Genomic DNA, 14,375 nt, shown 5'->3' with positions numbered 1-14,375 from the left:
GAAGATTTGAGCTTTATCTGAGCTCAACTATTTCAGTGGATGGGTACCTAATCTCGTGACTCCAGCTATTCTCAGCGATGCAACATAGAAGCCGTCTGGTCTACTGAACAGGCGTCTCGCTTCTAATTCAGTGGCGTTGCTCCACGGCGAAGGGCGTGAAGTATTTGAGTTACCATCGCCCGTCCCACGTGGGAGTATCGTCGGGTTCCTGATCCTGTTCTTCGTTTGATCCTGCATATCGTAAAGCTTCTTGCGTAGGACCGGTTCTCACGGTATCCACCAATACGTCGATATCATCGTGTGCCTCAGTCTCGAGACTCTTAACTGCCTTGCCATTTGCGTACCCTGATCCGTAGTCGCTGCGAGTACTTGGAGTCGTGGAGTACGACCTGGGAAGATCGTCAGCCTCGTCAGTAAGCGCTGGTGCGGCCGTATGCAGCAGCTTGACGCAGTGAGACCTGTGAATGTCACTCACCCTGAAAAGGCCATAAGGTCTCCATGTTCCTCTTGCAACCCGTCCACAAAGTCTGTGGCGTGATAGTCGATTGTATGTACTTCGGATGGAAATCGACAGTTTGATTTCCCGCCTCGGAATCTGCAGTCACTTCGCTGGCAAACATGGCCGTGATTGCAATCCACGTTTCGGCAGCTCCCATACTGGTTCTTGTCGCATGGTGTATTGAAAGCGAACGCCCGTAGGCACTTTCTTGTGACCTCGTCGATAGGACAATGGTCGTATTTGCAGTCTTGTGGATTTGGACAGCGGCCTGTAAGGTGAAGGTTGTTGCAGAGCTTGCCCTTTGCCACATAAGCTAAGAAAGCGGCACGTTCTTCTGGGGTGGTTGACATGTAAGGGTCAAGACGTTTTGAGTGCCTGTTGATGGCGATCTTGTTTCGAGGGATCTCCTCTGGGCGTGGCAATGCTTCGAACTCGGCCTCGAATGACTGGGTTCGAGCATGCCCATTACCATGCGGCGAATCGTTCCAACGACGTTGGACTTGGTCGAACTCTTGGGTCATGGATCGTCTCGAGTCTGGTCTGCTGCCCATCGAGTCGTGATCAGATTTGCCGACTGGTCGCGCAGCATGTGGGGTTGAAGACTTTTGTCGCCAGTCTTTGATGTCATCGATGGCCGCTTTCACGTGGCGGTTTTTGCAGCCTGAGCCGTAAGTGCACCGGCCCTTTTGAAAGAAGAAGCAGATAGGTGCACTGTCGGATGGTGTAGCTCCATTCGAAGCTTGAAGGGGCGTGGGCTTGGTGCTGGACTGCTCTCCTAATGGTGTCGTCCTGAAGACGTTCGGCAGTAGATGTTCAGTTGGAAGTCCAAGCTTTTGAAACTCTTGTTGGAAAGCATGGTTATGAACAAGTGTGATTCGATCTCGCTGGTTTACGTGCGGCATGAGTTCGCTGACCTGTGTAGTTGTCAGTGGCTGCTTAGGCCGGGCTGTGTCCATTGTGAGGGGAAACCATGACACGGCAAGGCGTTGCATGGCGAAATTGTCACTTACATATCCCACATCGTGGCAACCGGCGAAGTAGATATGGCGGCATTGTGTGTTGTCAATGAACTGTCGAAGAAGCGCTCTGAGCTTGAAGTCGGTATTCTCCTTCAGTTCGCCAGCATCGACAAAGTCGAATAATTCGTTTGTCCTCGTGAAGCTTGCAGCGAAAGGTGCTAGAGCACGCCTGGTAGGTGTTAGTGAGGTCTTGCCCACAGGACTCTTGCTTGGCGTCATACTTCTCCGCGCCACACAGCTTGACTTTCGAGACTGCTTTGCTGAGCGCGACCAAATCGGCGTAGACCCTGACCATGATACGACAGTCTTCGAGACCTTTCGCCGCCAGGCTGCGCTTTACAGCATCATTGAGCAATTGTGCAGCTTTTGAACCACCTTCTACCCCGCCACCAACTAGGTGGTCATCGAAGATGTAGCCATCTCCGTCGATGAGCACGAGGGCGAAAGGGTTACGTTCGGCGCCTTTGCTCAGTCGCTTGTAGTTGTCGCGAGAGTCTCGCGCTTCATCGTAATCGGCTTGTAGGCGGCGGTAATCTGCTACAGATCAGCGTGTGTCGAAATAGCTCCAGGGAACCGGCGTACCTTGAATCAAAGTTTGATATTGCTGCAAAATATCATCCTGGCTCTTGGTCTGTTGCTCTTGTGAGACACGAAAGCGCTGCAGATCAGTAGCTGCCTGATCGAGCTCCCTGTCGCTAGGCATGCTGCACTGAAGCAGTATGAACGAAAGTGAAGGAGATCTCGGGCAAGATACTCAGCACCAGGGCTAGACAAGTCAGTTCAAACCGCGGACAGAACACCTCGATGTCTGACACAGCATCGCCGACAGCGCTTGGTGGTCGATATTGGTCCCGTACTCGAGTCAATGTGTCTGTCGCCGGCGGTGATGCGCGTGAAACGAGCACGAAGTTGTGAGAACATTGAAGGAAAAAGAAGTGTTATTGTGTCAAATTTGTTGTGAATCAGGTGACTTGGGTACCATATTAGTCAGGACTTGGCACACACACCCTATATCAGCAATATCTGTAGCCACCATAGATACATCTTATGCAATTCAGAAGGTATCTGATCACCCTTATTGTTTCATGGTTCAGCAAGCTTGTACACTCGTCAATCACCCCTATAACAGGTTATGAGCCCGGGTGCTCCTCTGCCTATTCGACCTGAAGCCTGAATTGTCATCAGAGCCTCCATCAAGGATCAGCTTGCTTTGCTGGTGACCCTGACCCTACATTTGCCTTACCTGTATCCAATCGATTCAGCAACACCTGCAGGAAGCCGAGGTCCTAAGCATCAATACCAGTGGTACAGCAGAAGAGCTAGGCCCAATATAGAGAGCAGAACAAACAACCACAGCAGCCTGGCCAAATCCGCCAAGGACAACCAGGTGCTGAAGAAGGGAGTCCAGTTTCAAGCCTGGAAAACGATGCTCCTAACAGCCCTTCTGGAGAACGATCTAGCTGGGCATGTCTTCCATGGTCTGGACTGGGTGGACAAGGTTTCAATGCCTTCCCTAGCAACTTATAGGGGAGAGACCACACCCATTAGGCAGGATAGCCCAGGCTACAAGGCTGTATACAAGAAATGGAAGATCAATGATATGAAAGCATTTGGTTGCATCATATCAAGACTTGATCCAAGCATAAGGCCAAACTTTGGTGAGGCAGACAAGTCTGCTAAAGAGCTGTATGATACCATTGCAACAACCTAGAAACCTGTGGTCACAATTGACCTATATGATGCAATGAGGAGTGTCAACAAGCTAAAGCTTGATGAGCTTCGCCTAAACACCCTCAGATACTGTGAATCATTCCAATCCTGGGTACACAACCATAGGATTGCTCTGGATCAGTTCATAGTAACCTCACAGGTGGATAACAAGAAGAAGCTTAAGCCTCTCTTTGTTATGCCAGATGGGTACTACAGACTTAACTTTGTGGAGGGACTGAACCATGTTGAATGGCTCAGAACATGGAGGCACAACAATCCTCCAGAAACCACATCCCTAGAGACCATGATCTCCACCCTTGAAAGGGAACAAGTCCCAACATCCATCAGGACTAGACTTGTTGGGGGAGCTTTTGATGATGAGGATCTGTGCACTCAATGCACCCATAAGCACACCAATGCCAATTGCTTTAAGCAGCATCCGGAGACAGTGAGTGTATTGGTATGGTTACCGGTACTCATCTTGTCCATACCATACCAATAACCTATAGCTGAATAAGCCTACCAATACATACCAGTTGGTGACCACTTTCCTAATTAGGAAGGTCTGTATCTTCATAAGGTGTTGCTGCCGCTGCTGCTGCTTGCTGTCACTACAACCTCCGGTCCAGGCTCTATAGCTCGTGTAAAGAAGTTGTCCTTATAGTCATTCTCGATAGCCACCTCATCGTCCACATCGCCACTACCTGGTGCTCCGTACTAGCTGCGTAGACAGCTACAGGCTTCAATGATAGTGTCTATAAGGTTTCAGCGTCTGTATATAATCATATTACGGCCTGAGCTGAAGGAGCGCTCTGGAGAGTCCGACATAAGCGGAATAGCGAGTGTATCGAACGCAAACCTCGCTAGCTCCGGCTCTATCTCACGGTGTCGGTACTAGTATCTAAGGGCATCGTATAGAGCTATATTGTCGGCCTTAATCTGCTCAGCAGACTTGATAGCTTGTGGATTAATCTCACAAGTGCTAGCCAGGTACTTCTCAAGCGAGTCACGCTTGACAGTAGGTACAAGAAGCTCGTCAACCCTCCGCCGCTTGCACTTGTTGTTAAGCACGCTTCGAAGGTCGTCATTGTCCTTAACAATAACCGGTTGTGAAGGCTGAGATTGAGATGCCGCTAGTGCCTTGCCCTTCTTATTCTTACGCTTCTTAGACGCCGGCTCTTTAGTAGGTGTTATAGCCATCTGATCGGCTGGCTTATAGAAGTCTGTCCAGAGCTCTTACACTTGCGCGAGGGTAGTATTGATCCAATTCTACTACTCTTCAGTGCCGGCCGACTATATGTCTTTGAACCACTCCTACTTCTAGATAGGATTGAACATTATAGCGGCGTAATAGACAGGCATCTGATCTACGAGTCCGAAGTACTTCTCGGCCTTAGACCAGCTTATAGCGCAACACGCGGAGAGATATTCGTAGGAGTCGTCATTCCTTGCTTCCTCTTCAAATTGCTCTTTATACCTATCGAGTGTATTAAGCACGAAGCACAGAGTCGGATACTGGTCGTATAGGTGCTTCTTCTCGCCCTACGTATCTATCGTGCCTATCTCGAAGACCTAGAGGGTGTTGTGGAGGGAATCCAGCTAGGCCTAATCGTTCGGGGAGAGCATGTTCTTTCGGATAGTCGTATCGTCGCGGTGTCGTATATAAAACGTGTCGACACGTTCCTTGATAGTAAGCGCTCGTCCGATCATATAATAGAAGCTGTTCTATCGTGTGGAGTTGTCTTGAATGAGCTATAAGATAATAGGTTACCTAGAAGGTATTTTAGGGAGATGTTCGAAGTTACGAAGTGCCGCCGGCAGAACATCGGAGGCGTTTAGGAGTCTGGGATACAGGCACTTCCTTTTACATCACCAACATGCTGGATGACCTCATCAATGTGAGGCGACTGCACAAACCCAAATGCTTCTCCCAAGCAGTTGGACGATCCTAGCTGTACATTGAGGGAAACATAGAAATTGTGTTCAAGAACCAATTTGGCCAGAAGCAAACCTTTATGGCCCGCAACGTCCTATACTCCCTAGATGCTGATGCTACATTAATTTCTGCAGAACTTATGTTTAAAGATCATGGCATCTATATGGACAGGCCATCAAACACCCTGCTCCAGAAAGGCAAGCCAGTGGGCTTGCTCACAACAGTCAAGAATGTGACTATGCTCAGGAACTTCCGCATTAGGAGAGCTCTAAAGAGCAAAATCAACAGATCAAAACTGAGAGGCCTTGTAGCACTTGTCTTTACCAAGCCAAGAGCTGACACTGATAGATGGCACCAAAGACTTGGGCACATTGGCAGCATCTTGCTTAATGCTACGAAGAGTGTAGTAACAGGCCTTGAAGGAATTGATACTATAGAACTTGGACACTACGAGCCATACAAGTTGTCCAGGTCACAGAGAGTTGTTTCAAGAACTCCCAGACCCTTAGCACTCCATGCCCTTGATGAAATTCATACAGATCTGATTGGCCCAATTGAGCTAGTATCCTCACAGAAGGACAAGTACTGTCTGATGCTCACCTGTGCAAAGACAAGGATGAGATGGTGCAAACCATTGGAGAAGAAAGATTATGCCCCTGCAGCAATCAAGGCATTCTTAGCTAAGATGTAGAACTTCTACAAGAAGACCCCCAAGATATGGTTCTCTGACCAAGGAGGGGAGTTCAACAACAAGGAACTTGCTAGGGAAGCCCAGGCTGAAGGCATCAGATGGGATTTCTCAGCCCTATACACTCCTGAGCAGAATGGGATTGCAGAAGCTTCCAACAAGGTTGTGGTGAACAAGGCAAGAGCTATGATGATAGACTCTGGCCTCCCACAATTTATATAGCATTTTGCTATGAAGCATTCATGCTACATCACCAACAGACTCTACAACCTTACCACCAAGAAGATCCCAATCCAGGACTTTGAAGAAGACCTTGGGCTGGGGGTCAGGGAGGTTGACCTGAGCAACATCAGGAGGTTTGGGTGCAAGGCATTAGAAACTTGGACAACAAGCAAGATTCAGCCAAGTTCATGCCCAGAGCAGAGATATAGTGGTATGTTGGATTCCAGGAAGACTCCTCAACCAACTACCTGCTCTGGAGACCAGTCTGGAATGGGAGGATGTGGACAGATGATTCCAAGTTTGGACCCCACTGCACCTTCAATGAAGACTGTCTATTTGGCCATCCATACCCTGCTGCCCAGCAGGTCGCTCAGGGAAAGCCATCTCCAAGAGATCAGAGCTCCCAGCTTGAAGCAGTAGATGATGGGAGTGAAAGAGAAGAAGCATCCACCTCCCAAATGGATCCTGAAGACCCCCCAGATGTCCCAGGAGGCCCCTCAGCAAGTCCTATAGAGCCTCACTCTCCACAAGGGCGCAATCACATGCCCCAACATGCGCCCCAAGCGCGTCACACCTCTCCACAGAATGGACAGGAGACCGAGCAGCCCCAGGGGGAGCTGCAGCAGCATAGTGACCCAGCTGGACAAAATGGTGCATCAACAGAAGACTCCCTAGAGCGCCAAGGGGAGCATGTGACACTCTCACATACGCCAAGAAGCGCTTCCCCCCAGATCCAGGAAACCACTCCTGAAGAAACTGTCCATGAGCAACAAGACCCAGAGGACTCACCTGACGACCCTGACAACCTCATGACCCCATTCCATCCTCAGCCCCATCTTAGCAAAAGAAAGAGAGGTGATATGGTGGAATCAACTATCATGAAACAAGCAAAGGTCATTCCTGAGGCCACAAGAAGAAGCACCAGAGAGGGCAGAGCCCAGCATGACTACAGAAGACTTGCTAATCAAGGACTTTCTGCAGCAGCTACAGAATCTGCACCTAAGAAGGAGAAGTTGAAAGACCCAACTTCCCTCACTAATGCCCTCAGCAGGCCTGACAGAGCTGAATGGGTCAGGGCAGTCAGGAAAGAACTCACATCTCTTGAAGACACAGAATGTGTCCAATAGATCCATATGTCCAAGGTCCCAAAGGGAAGGAAGCTTCTCTCTGGGAAATAGGTACTTCATTACAAGTAGATAGAACCATTGAAAAGCGCAGAGCCAGATGGACTGCAAAGGGATTCACCCAAAGACTTGGGATGGACTATGTCAACACATTTGTACCCACCCCAAGGCATGCTACTGGCAGAATCCTCCTGGCCCTGTGCATAGTGCTTGGCTGGAAGAGAAGGCAAATTGATGTGGAAACAGCCTTCATAAACCCCAAGATTGATAGACCTCTCTTCATCAGACCACCTGAAGGAGCTGAACTGATCAAGAAGAATGCATCAAACCTGGTCCTAGAGCTCAAGAAAGGGTTGTATAGATTGAAACAGTCAGCCAACCTCTGGTACTATGATGTAAAAGAGACTCTTGAAGCTCTTAGCCTGAAGAGGACAGATTCTGATGCTTGCCTCTTTCAGGGGGAGGACATTCTTGTCCTCCTTTATGTGGATGACTTCCAAATCTTTAGCAAATCTGAAAAGAGGATTGACAACCTCATTGCTGGCCTGAAGAAGAAGTACTCCATCAAGACTGTGGACACCAACCTCTTCCTTGGCATGCATCTGAAGCTGAACAAGAAGGGAGACGTTCTCATCTCCTAGAAGCATTATGCTTTAGAGAAGCTCCAGAAGCATGGCCTTGACTAAGCCAAAAGTGTCAAGTATCCCCTTGACCGCCTATATGAGAAGCATACCTCACAATGCTCCATCTAGGACTACAATCTGTTCAACACAATGATTAGGGAACTCCAGTATCTGGCCAACCAAACAAGGCCAGACATCTCCCATGCCACAAATCACTTGGCCAAATTTCTGGCCAACCCATCTGTAGACCACATTACAGCTGCAAAGCATGTTTGGAGATACATTGCTGGAACAATTGACAAGGGCCTGATCTTCAGAAAGAACTCTTTACTGAGGCCTGAAATCTACACAGATTCAGACTTTTCTAGGGATCCCTTAGGCAGATCCACATCTAGGCTCCTAATCAAGATGGCTGGAGGCCTAGTAGCATAGAAATCTGCCCTCTAGAAGGAGGTAGTGCTCTCCAGCACTGAGGCAGAATATGTGGCCCTTACTGAATGCTGCAGAGAAGTGATGAGGATGAGGAACCTCCTGCAGGAGACTCAAAAGATGACAGGATGGAAAGCATCCCCATCCAAAATCTTTGTGGACAACCAGTCAGCTATCAAGCTTGTAAGGGATCACTCTAACCACAAAATGACAAAGCATATCAGGCTCAGGAATCACTTCTGCAGATGGATTCATAAGCAAGGTGTCATTGTGGTTGAAAATATCCTAACAACCCTTCAGCTAGCAGACTGGCTTACAAAGCCAAAGTCCCCAAACCACATTCTCTAAGAAGGCATTCACGCTGAGGCACAATTTCATTTGTCACTAGATACTATAGGAAATTTCATTTGTTCAAAGCACATTCATTTGTATTAACTTTTGGAGCTATCTGCTCATCATCAGGGACCCATCAGGGTCATATCATGGCTGCCTTTCAAAGCAAGCCATCTCATAACAAAGGAAAATGATCGCATAGAAGTCTCTCTAGACCACCTTGAGGAAGTTGTCTCATCATCTCATCAGCCCAAATCTCCAGCAAGACTCACTTGGGAGAACCATCCCCCTACCTGCCCTTCTTGTGGGTCTCCTTGGAGTTGCTTATCATGCCATCCCAGAAAGCATCATCAGTAGCCAAGCGAGCCAGAAAATTACGGATGGCAACAATTGCCTCATCTCTGCTGGCTGAACTCTGATATGGGATCCTCAGCTCAAGCACGGCAGTTTTGGACCCGTCACCAGGAGCTCGTGGAGCAGTGATGCGATAGTCAATCTCTGCTGGGAGCAAGTTGGTTGGGTTGACTGGCTAGCCCATGCGAGTCTGGGACAAGCCAGGAGATGGAGGATTCTGGGATGGGCTTAGGAAGCCACTACCAGTGGGAGATCCTGGGTAGGAGCGATGACCTGGGGACTCGCGTGGGGAGAGAGCAGCATTGGCACTGCAGATGTGGTATGAAGAGGGAAGAGTTGCTGGTGCTACAGGAAGTTCTTTTAAGCACGCCTGCTTATGACACTTGCTACTGCCTGCTTTACCCTTCACAAGAGAAGCTTCCAATTGCTTCCAAAAGAGGAAAGATGAAGCTCAATAAGCTCAGAAGTGGGGCTATACAGGCATTCTGGCACCTGATGATTGTGATAACTGGAGCAGTTTGGCATATGCTAACATGTGCAAAACAGCTGAAGTGATGCACATCTGAAGGATATAGGAGTTGCCTGCACCTACTAGGTCTATGGGGTCATCCTGGCAGACAATCTGCCAGCCTGAAAGGGGAGTGTTGTGAATCAGGTGACTTGGGTACCATATGAGTCAGCACTTGGCACACACACCCTATATCAGCAATATCTGTAGCCACCATAGATACATTTTATGCAATTCAGAAGGTATCTGATCACCCTTATTGTTTCATGGTTCAGCAAGCTTGTACACTCGTCAATCACCCCTACAACAAAATTGAGTTTGAGCCGCGCTCGGAGACGCGATCCGATACGACCCACCTTGCGTTGCCTATTTACGCGACAGTATCGCGTTGACCATCATCTTGACATGACCACCAGCAACGATGGACACCAGCACACAGAATGCCTTGCAAGGCTGTGTCTCGTCGCTGCAGTCTAGCATGCAACTGCTGGAGTCGAGCATCAACATCCTGGACTCCGGCGTGAACGATTACCCAAGACTCGGCAAAGTGCTGCAAACGACAAGAGTACGTCCGAACCAAGTGGCCTTGCAGACTTAGCCTGACATTTCTCCCCCAGCACTTCGAACTCGTCTCCGAACACGACCTCATCACAGCCCAATCCTCCCTCCTCTCCGAGATCCAGCCCGAAGTGTCAAATCTGTTATCCCGCGTGGAGACTTATCTCGACAAGCTCGAACGACGAGAGAAGTCGCTCATAGCCAAGGCAGAGCTGCAAGAGGGTCGACTACAGCAGCCTTCGCGGGCTAGTCAAGGTGCCAAAAGTCCCAGGATGAAGGGTGGTGCGAGTGGACTGGACAAGCTGGAGGAGCTGAAGTACCAACAGCTCAAGCAGAAGAAGGAGCGGTTGAGCTATGCTGTTGAGAGGCTGGAGCTGCAGGCCAATCAGAGGCAGAGGCAGTTGAGGAAGAGTATGGCTTTCCAGTGAGCGTTGTCTGGGCAAGTGCGAACAGGCTCCATTCGGTGTCTGAGTAATCGGTTTGAGCACGAAGATGCACCGAGACCATTGAAGCGAAGCTGTCCTTTGACGTCCACGGATCTTCCTCGTGAGATGGGCCGCCATGACTTCCAAAGAACGCCAGTGACGGGCTTTAGCCACCAACATCACCGGAACGGTGCCCTTATCAGCATCAACAGGCGCCCTTGGGTTAGCATGTCAGCCATGCTCGGAGACCTTGGAAAGCCTCATATCACTACTTGCCGCCATCTGTTAAGCGACATTGAATCACACCCCGAACCGAAAGCGCAAAGCGCGCTCAGATGGCTCGTTTCACGAGAGAACATTACAATGCCGAGCACGGAGCGTTGCAGCGTCCGGGCTCTACTTCCACACATGAGCTCGATGGTCTGAAGACTTGCCAGCCAACGTTGCATCATTCACGTCAGCCTTATTGACGCTGCGGCGCACCTTAATCCAAATGCTATTCAAGATCTGGGGTTCATGAGCGAGCTGAGTAAGACCGCTCGGTCCCGAAGGCGAACAGCTATACCAACATTACGCCGTTCGAGAGTGCGGCGACACATCGCTGCGACTTCCAGGTCAATGTTCGCTCGAAGCCATCGAGCCAGGAGACGTTTGGAATGCGGCTACTGTGTGCAAGGTGTCGGTTCTGCATGGAAATAGCACAATGAACAATCGTTAAGATTAGAGTGTAGACTTCAAACGCCGCATCCCATCTCCTTCGTTCGCCGGATCAATTACTCTTAACGTGACCATTCATGGCACCATTCGCCTTTGCATGTCCGTTCGCCATACCATTCGCCTTCCCATGACCATTCATCACCCCATTACTCTTCGCATGCCCATTCGAAACCCCATTACTCTTTACGTTTTCATTCATGCCTCCGTCCCCAGCCAAAACTTCAGCCGGCGTCTTCCCCGCGTATCTCTCCCTCGTCACAGCATCCTTATGCCTCTTACCCGCCAACGTCTCCTCCCTCCTCAACCACCCCAACCCCAGCGCACTCGCTGGACCTGCCACGATCGTCAAAGCTACAGCAGTAGCGAAAGCTTGGATCCAACTAACCGTCTCCATTCCGGCATCCTTCTGGTTCTTGAAGAGGAGACCGAGCCAGAGGGCTGTTGCAGCGAGGAGGATGATGTGGTTTGTGTCGGCGAGAAGAGAGTCCAGGGTGATGGAGCTGCGGAGTATTGCGATCCACCAGGAGAGTGTCGTGATGGCGGAGAGGACGAGCATGCAGGCGCGGATGGCGGGGACGTCCTTCTTGACATTGAAGCGGGAGTCGTGGTGGATATCTGTTGTGCTTATACCAGTCTTCACCAGCAGCCACTGGATTGCGGTGAACAGCAGCGGTAGCGCTGACACGGCCCATCGAAGCTGAGTCAATATGATCCCCGAATCAGAGCCGATCAGCCTCAGGGCGAGGATATGCAGTGTGACGAAAAGCATGATGGGCATGATAGTTCTTGTCCAGGCTACATTCGTCAATCGCAGATCCGCCGGTGCCCACTTATCGATGGGACTGAGGATGTAGTATAGGAAATAGAACACCGGAGCTACAACGCCTGGGCCAAAGTATTGTGCTGCAACCATGAAGAGCGGTGCGACTTGCGTTGGGGTCAAGACGTTGATCCTGCGATTCGATTCAATCAGCCAGGTTGCGAAAAGGACGTGGACATCGGCAGCTTGGCTGAAGGCATAGAGCCAGGAGGACGTATCGACGGCTGAAGGGTTGAGGAGCGTCGCGATCAGGTCTGCTCGAGAGAGGATAGTGGTGTGCTGCGAGGCGTAGTATGACAACGCCAGAAGTGGCGTGGCGAACAGGACTCGCTTCAGCAAGCTTTCCTTGAAGCCATTTCCTTGCTTGGGATTCCATGCGCAGGATCCAGAAAAGGCTCGATCGTGCAACGGGAGGTACTCCAGTACTTCCGCGCCAATCATGGCATCTGTAGAGAGATTCAGCAGAAGATCCGCAGCCAGCGGTAGCATCCAGAAGACTGTAAAGTAATCCTTGAAAGTGCTCAGAGCTTGGAGACGACAGATCATAGCTGCCTCTTTCACGGTAGCTTCGACACGTGCTTTACGCTTCTTCTGCCATCTCCCGAATGCGGCCGTGATGGAAGCTTGAGATGTATCGTCAGCATCGTGGAGACGCTTGAGCTCATTCGCAAGCGCTGTGGCGGATTCGATAGCGTTGTTGCCGGCCTGTCCATGGTTAGCGGTCATCTTGTGAGCGCAATCACCAATTGTCGCGATTCTGCCCCAGCTCCAGTGGTCGAAGAGGGCTTCTTCCATTGGTACAAGAGTATATGTGATGCGCTTATCCCACACGTCTCCGAGAGTGCGTGACTCGTGGCAAGGGCGCCAGGAGTTCTTCTCGGCGTGTCTCTCGGCATCGGCTTGGCTGTAGCGTGGGAAGTTTTTGGTGTTCCATGTGGCGACTTGTGGCAGCTTCTCGAAGTAGAACCAGTACAGCCTTCTGTTCTTGCCAGTGATGGCGAGGAATGAGTGGTCTTTATCGTAGGTGTAGTCGAGGTCTCCCTCGTCGAAGCCTTCGACGGGATTGCTGATGCCGAAAAGGCATGTGTACTCGGCTGTCATCTTGGTCCGTTCCTTCTCCGTGAAGTAGGTCGGATCTGTCGTGCCAGCAATGCGCCACATTTCGTTGCGAACTTTGCTATTGACACCATCGCAGCCAATGACGATGTCACCGTCGTAGAACGTGCCGTCTTCACAAAAGACCATGGCACCCGTGGCATGATGCTCGATAGACTTCACCCTCTTGTTCAGCAGGACCTTTTCTTCCGATGCGACTGTGTTGGCTAACGCTCGGAGCACAAGCTGTCGGTCCAGGAAGCTGATAGTATAGCCAAACCTCTCTTTCAATATCTCCACGGCCGAGGAAGCTGGCATGATGAGAGAGCCATCTTTCCGGTGGTGTTTGGTCTTTGTGATGGGGTACGTCTCATCGATAATAGCTTGTGCTGCCCCAAACTGATCAAAGATTCGCATGGCGGCAGAACTTATGCCTATCGAGGCGCCAACTTGTGGATCAATCACGCTTCGAGCCTCGAGGAGGATAAAGTCGATGCCAGCCCTTTCCAGAGCGTTGGCCATGGTCAGGCCAGCGATACCGCCTGTTAGCGATCAGGTGGGTTGCCCTCGATGCGATGTCGATGGGATGGATGCTTACCGCCTGCAATGATGACCCTCATCCTGTTTCAGCCCGATGTGCCGAAGCTGTATGTGAAAGGCAGTGAGAGGAACAAGTGTAGGACGAAACCACTTTGCGTGTAGTCAGAGATACAGCTTACCTGATGTCTTATATTCAACTGAGGCGAGAGCATAAAGTTTCGGCATCGAGCTTGCCGCAGGTATGAACAAGGAGTGGACGACATTTTACGACGATGATCCTGGTGAGAATATCCCTGTACTCAGGCGCACGAGGACTCCGTATCATCCTTCTGACTGAGTAATCGTGCTCGCATTTAGGGCACCTTGTGAGGACGCCTGATGAGGCCAGGTTTTCCGCGCAGCTTTCAGTCTTGTCCAGATCTTGGTGTAATTCTTAGGCTGGGCTCTTGTTGTGCTGCCGAAGCGAGGGTCCCGCGCACTACATCCCTCACGAATTTGATAGCAATAGACAAATCCGTGCATACTAGCCGCTGAAAAAGCGGCAGGAACCGTGCCACTTCCTTCGAATCCACATGCTGTGCATGTGCCTCAGAAAGCGTAGGGCTTAGTCTTCTGTGCAACATAGGACAACCCGAAGACTCTTCTGCATTAACCCGTAGGGTTGTTGTGGCAGCGAACGACTGGCTGGTGGGTACCAGCTGGCCAAGCGTGCACTAAGGCAAACAGTGGTGGGGTCGATGTTGCGTTTCGCCGTTTACAGTCCTTGTTTCGCGCT

The 14,375-nt window shown here is 50.4% G+C and overlaps 3 protein-coding genes across 3 annotated transcripts; 1 reads left to right on the top strand and 2 right to left on the bottom strand.

Moving 5' to 3' along the window:
• Positions 1-169: 169 nt before the first annotated feature.
• On the bottom strand, positions 170-2,221 carry CLAFUR5_14439 (uncharacterized protein; the record flags this gene model as incomplete). Its single annotated transcript, XM_047913587.1, has 4 exons — positions 170-389; positions 476-1,687; positions 1,740-2,052; positions 2,101-2,221. 4 exons carry the CDS (start codon positions 2,219-2,221, stop codon positions 170-172), a joined length of 1,866 nt encoding a protein of 621 aa, XP_047769276.1.
• Positions 2,222-9,866: 7,645 nt separating this feature from the next.
• On the top strand, positions 9,867-10,431 carry CLAFUR5_14438 (DASH complex subunit SPC19; the record flags this gene model as incomplete). Its single annotated transcript, XM_047913586.1, has 2 exons — positions 9,867-10,010; positions 10,063-10,431. The coding sequence occupies 2 exons, from the start codon at positions 9,867-9,869 to the stop codon at positions 10,429-10,431; spliced, it is 513 nt and encodes a 170-aa protein (XP_047769275.1).
• Positions 10,432-11,197: 766 nt separating this feature from the next.
• CLAFUR5_14437 (FAD-dependent monooxygenase ntnK) lies at positions 11,198-13,680 on the bottom strand (the record flags this gene model as incomplete). Its single annotated transcript, XM_047913585.1, has 2 exons — positions 11,198-13,602; positions 13,659-13,680. The coding sequence occupies 2 exons, from the start codon at positions 13,678-13,680 to the stop codon at positions 11,198-11,200; spliced, it is 2,427 nt and encodes an 808-aa protein (XP_047769558.1).
• Positions 13,681-14,375: the final 695 nt, after the last annotated feature.

The sequence above is a fragment of the Fulvia fulva genome, chromosome 13 (assembly GCF_020509005.1).
Source record: "Fulvia fulva chromosome 13, complete sequence".
In the NCBI taxonomy this organism is placed as follows: Eukaryota; Fungi; Ascomycota; class Dothideomycetes; order Mycosphaerellales; family Mycosphaerellaceae; genus Fulvia; species Fulvia fulva.
This window is presented reverse-complemented; position numbering and strand designations above follow the sequence as displayed.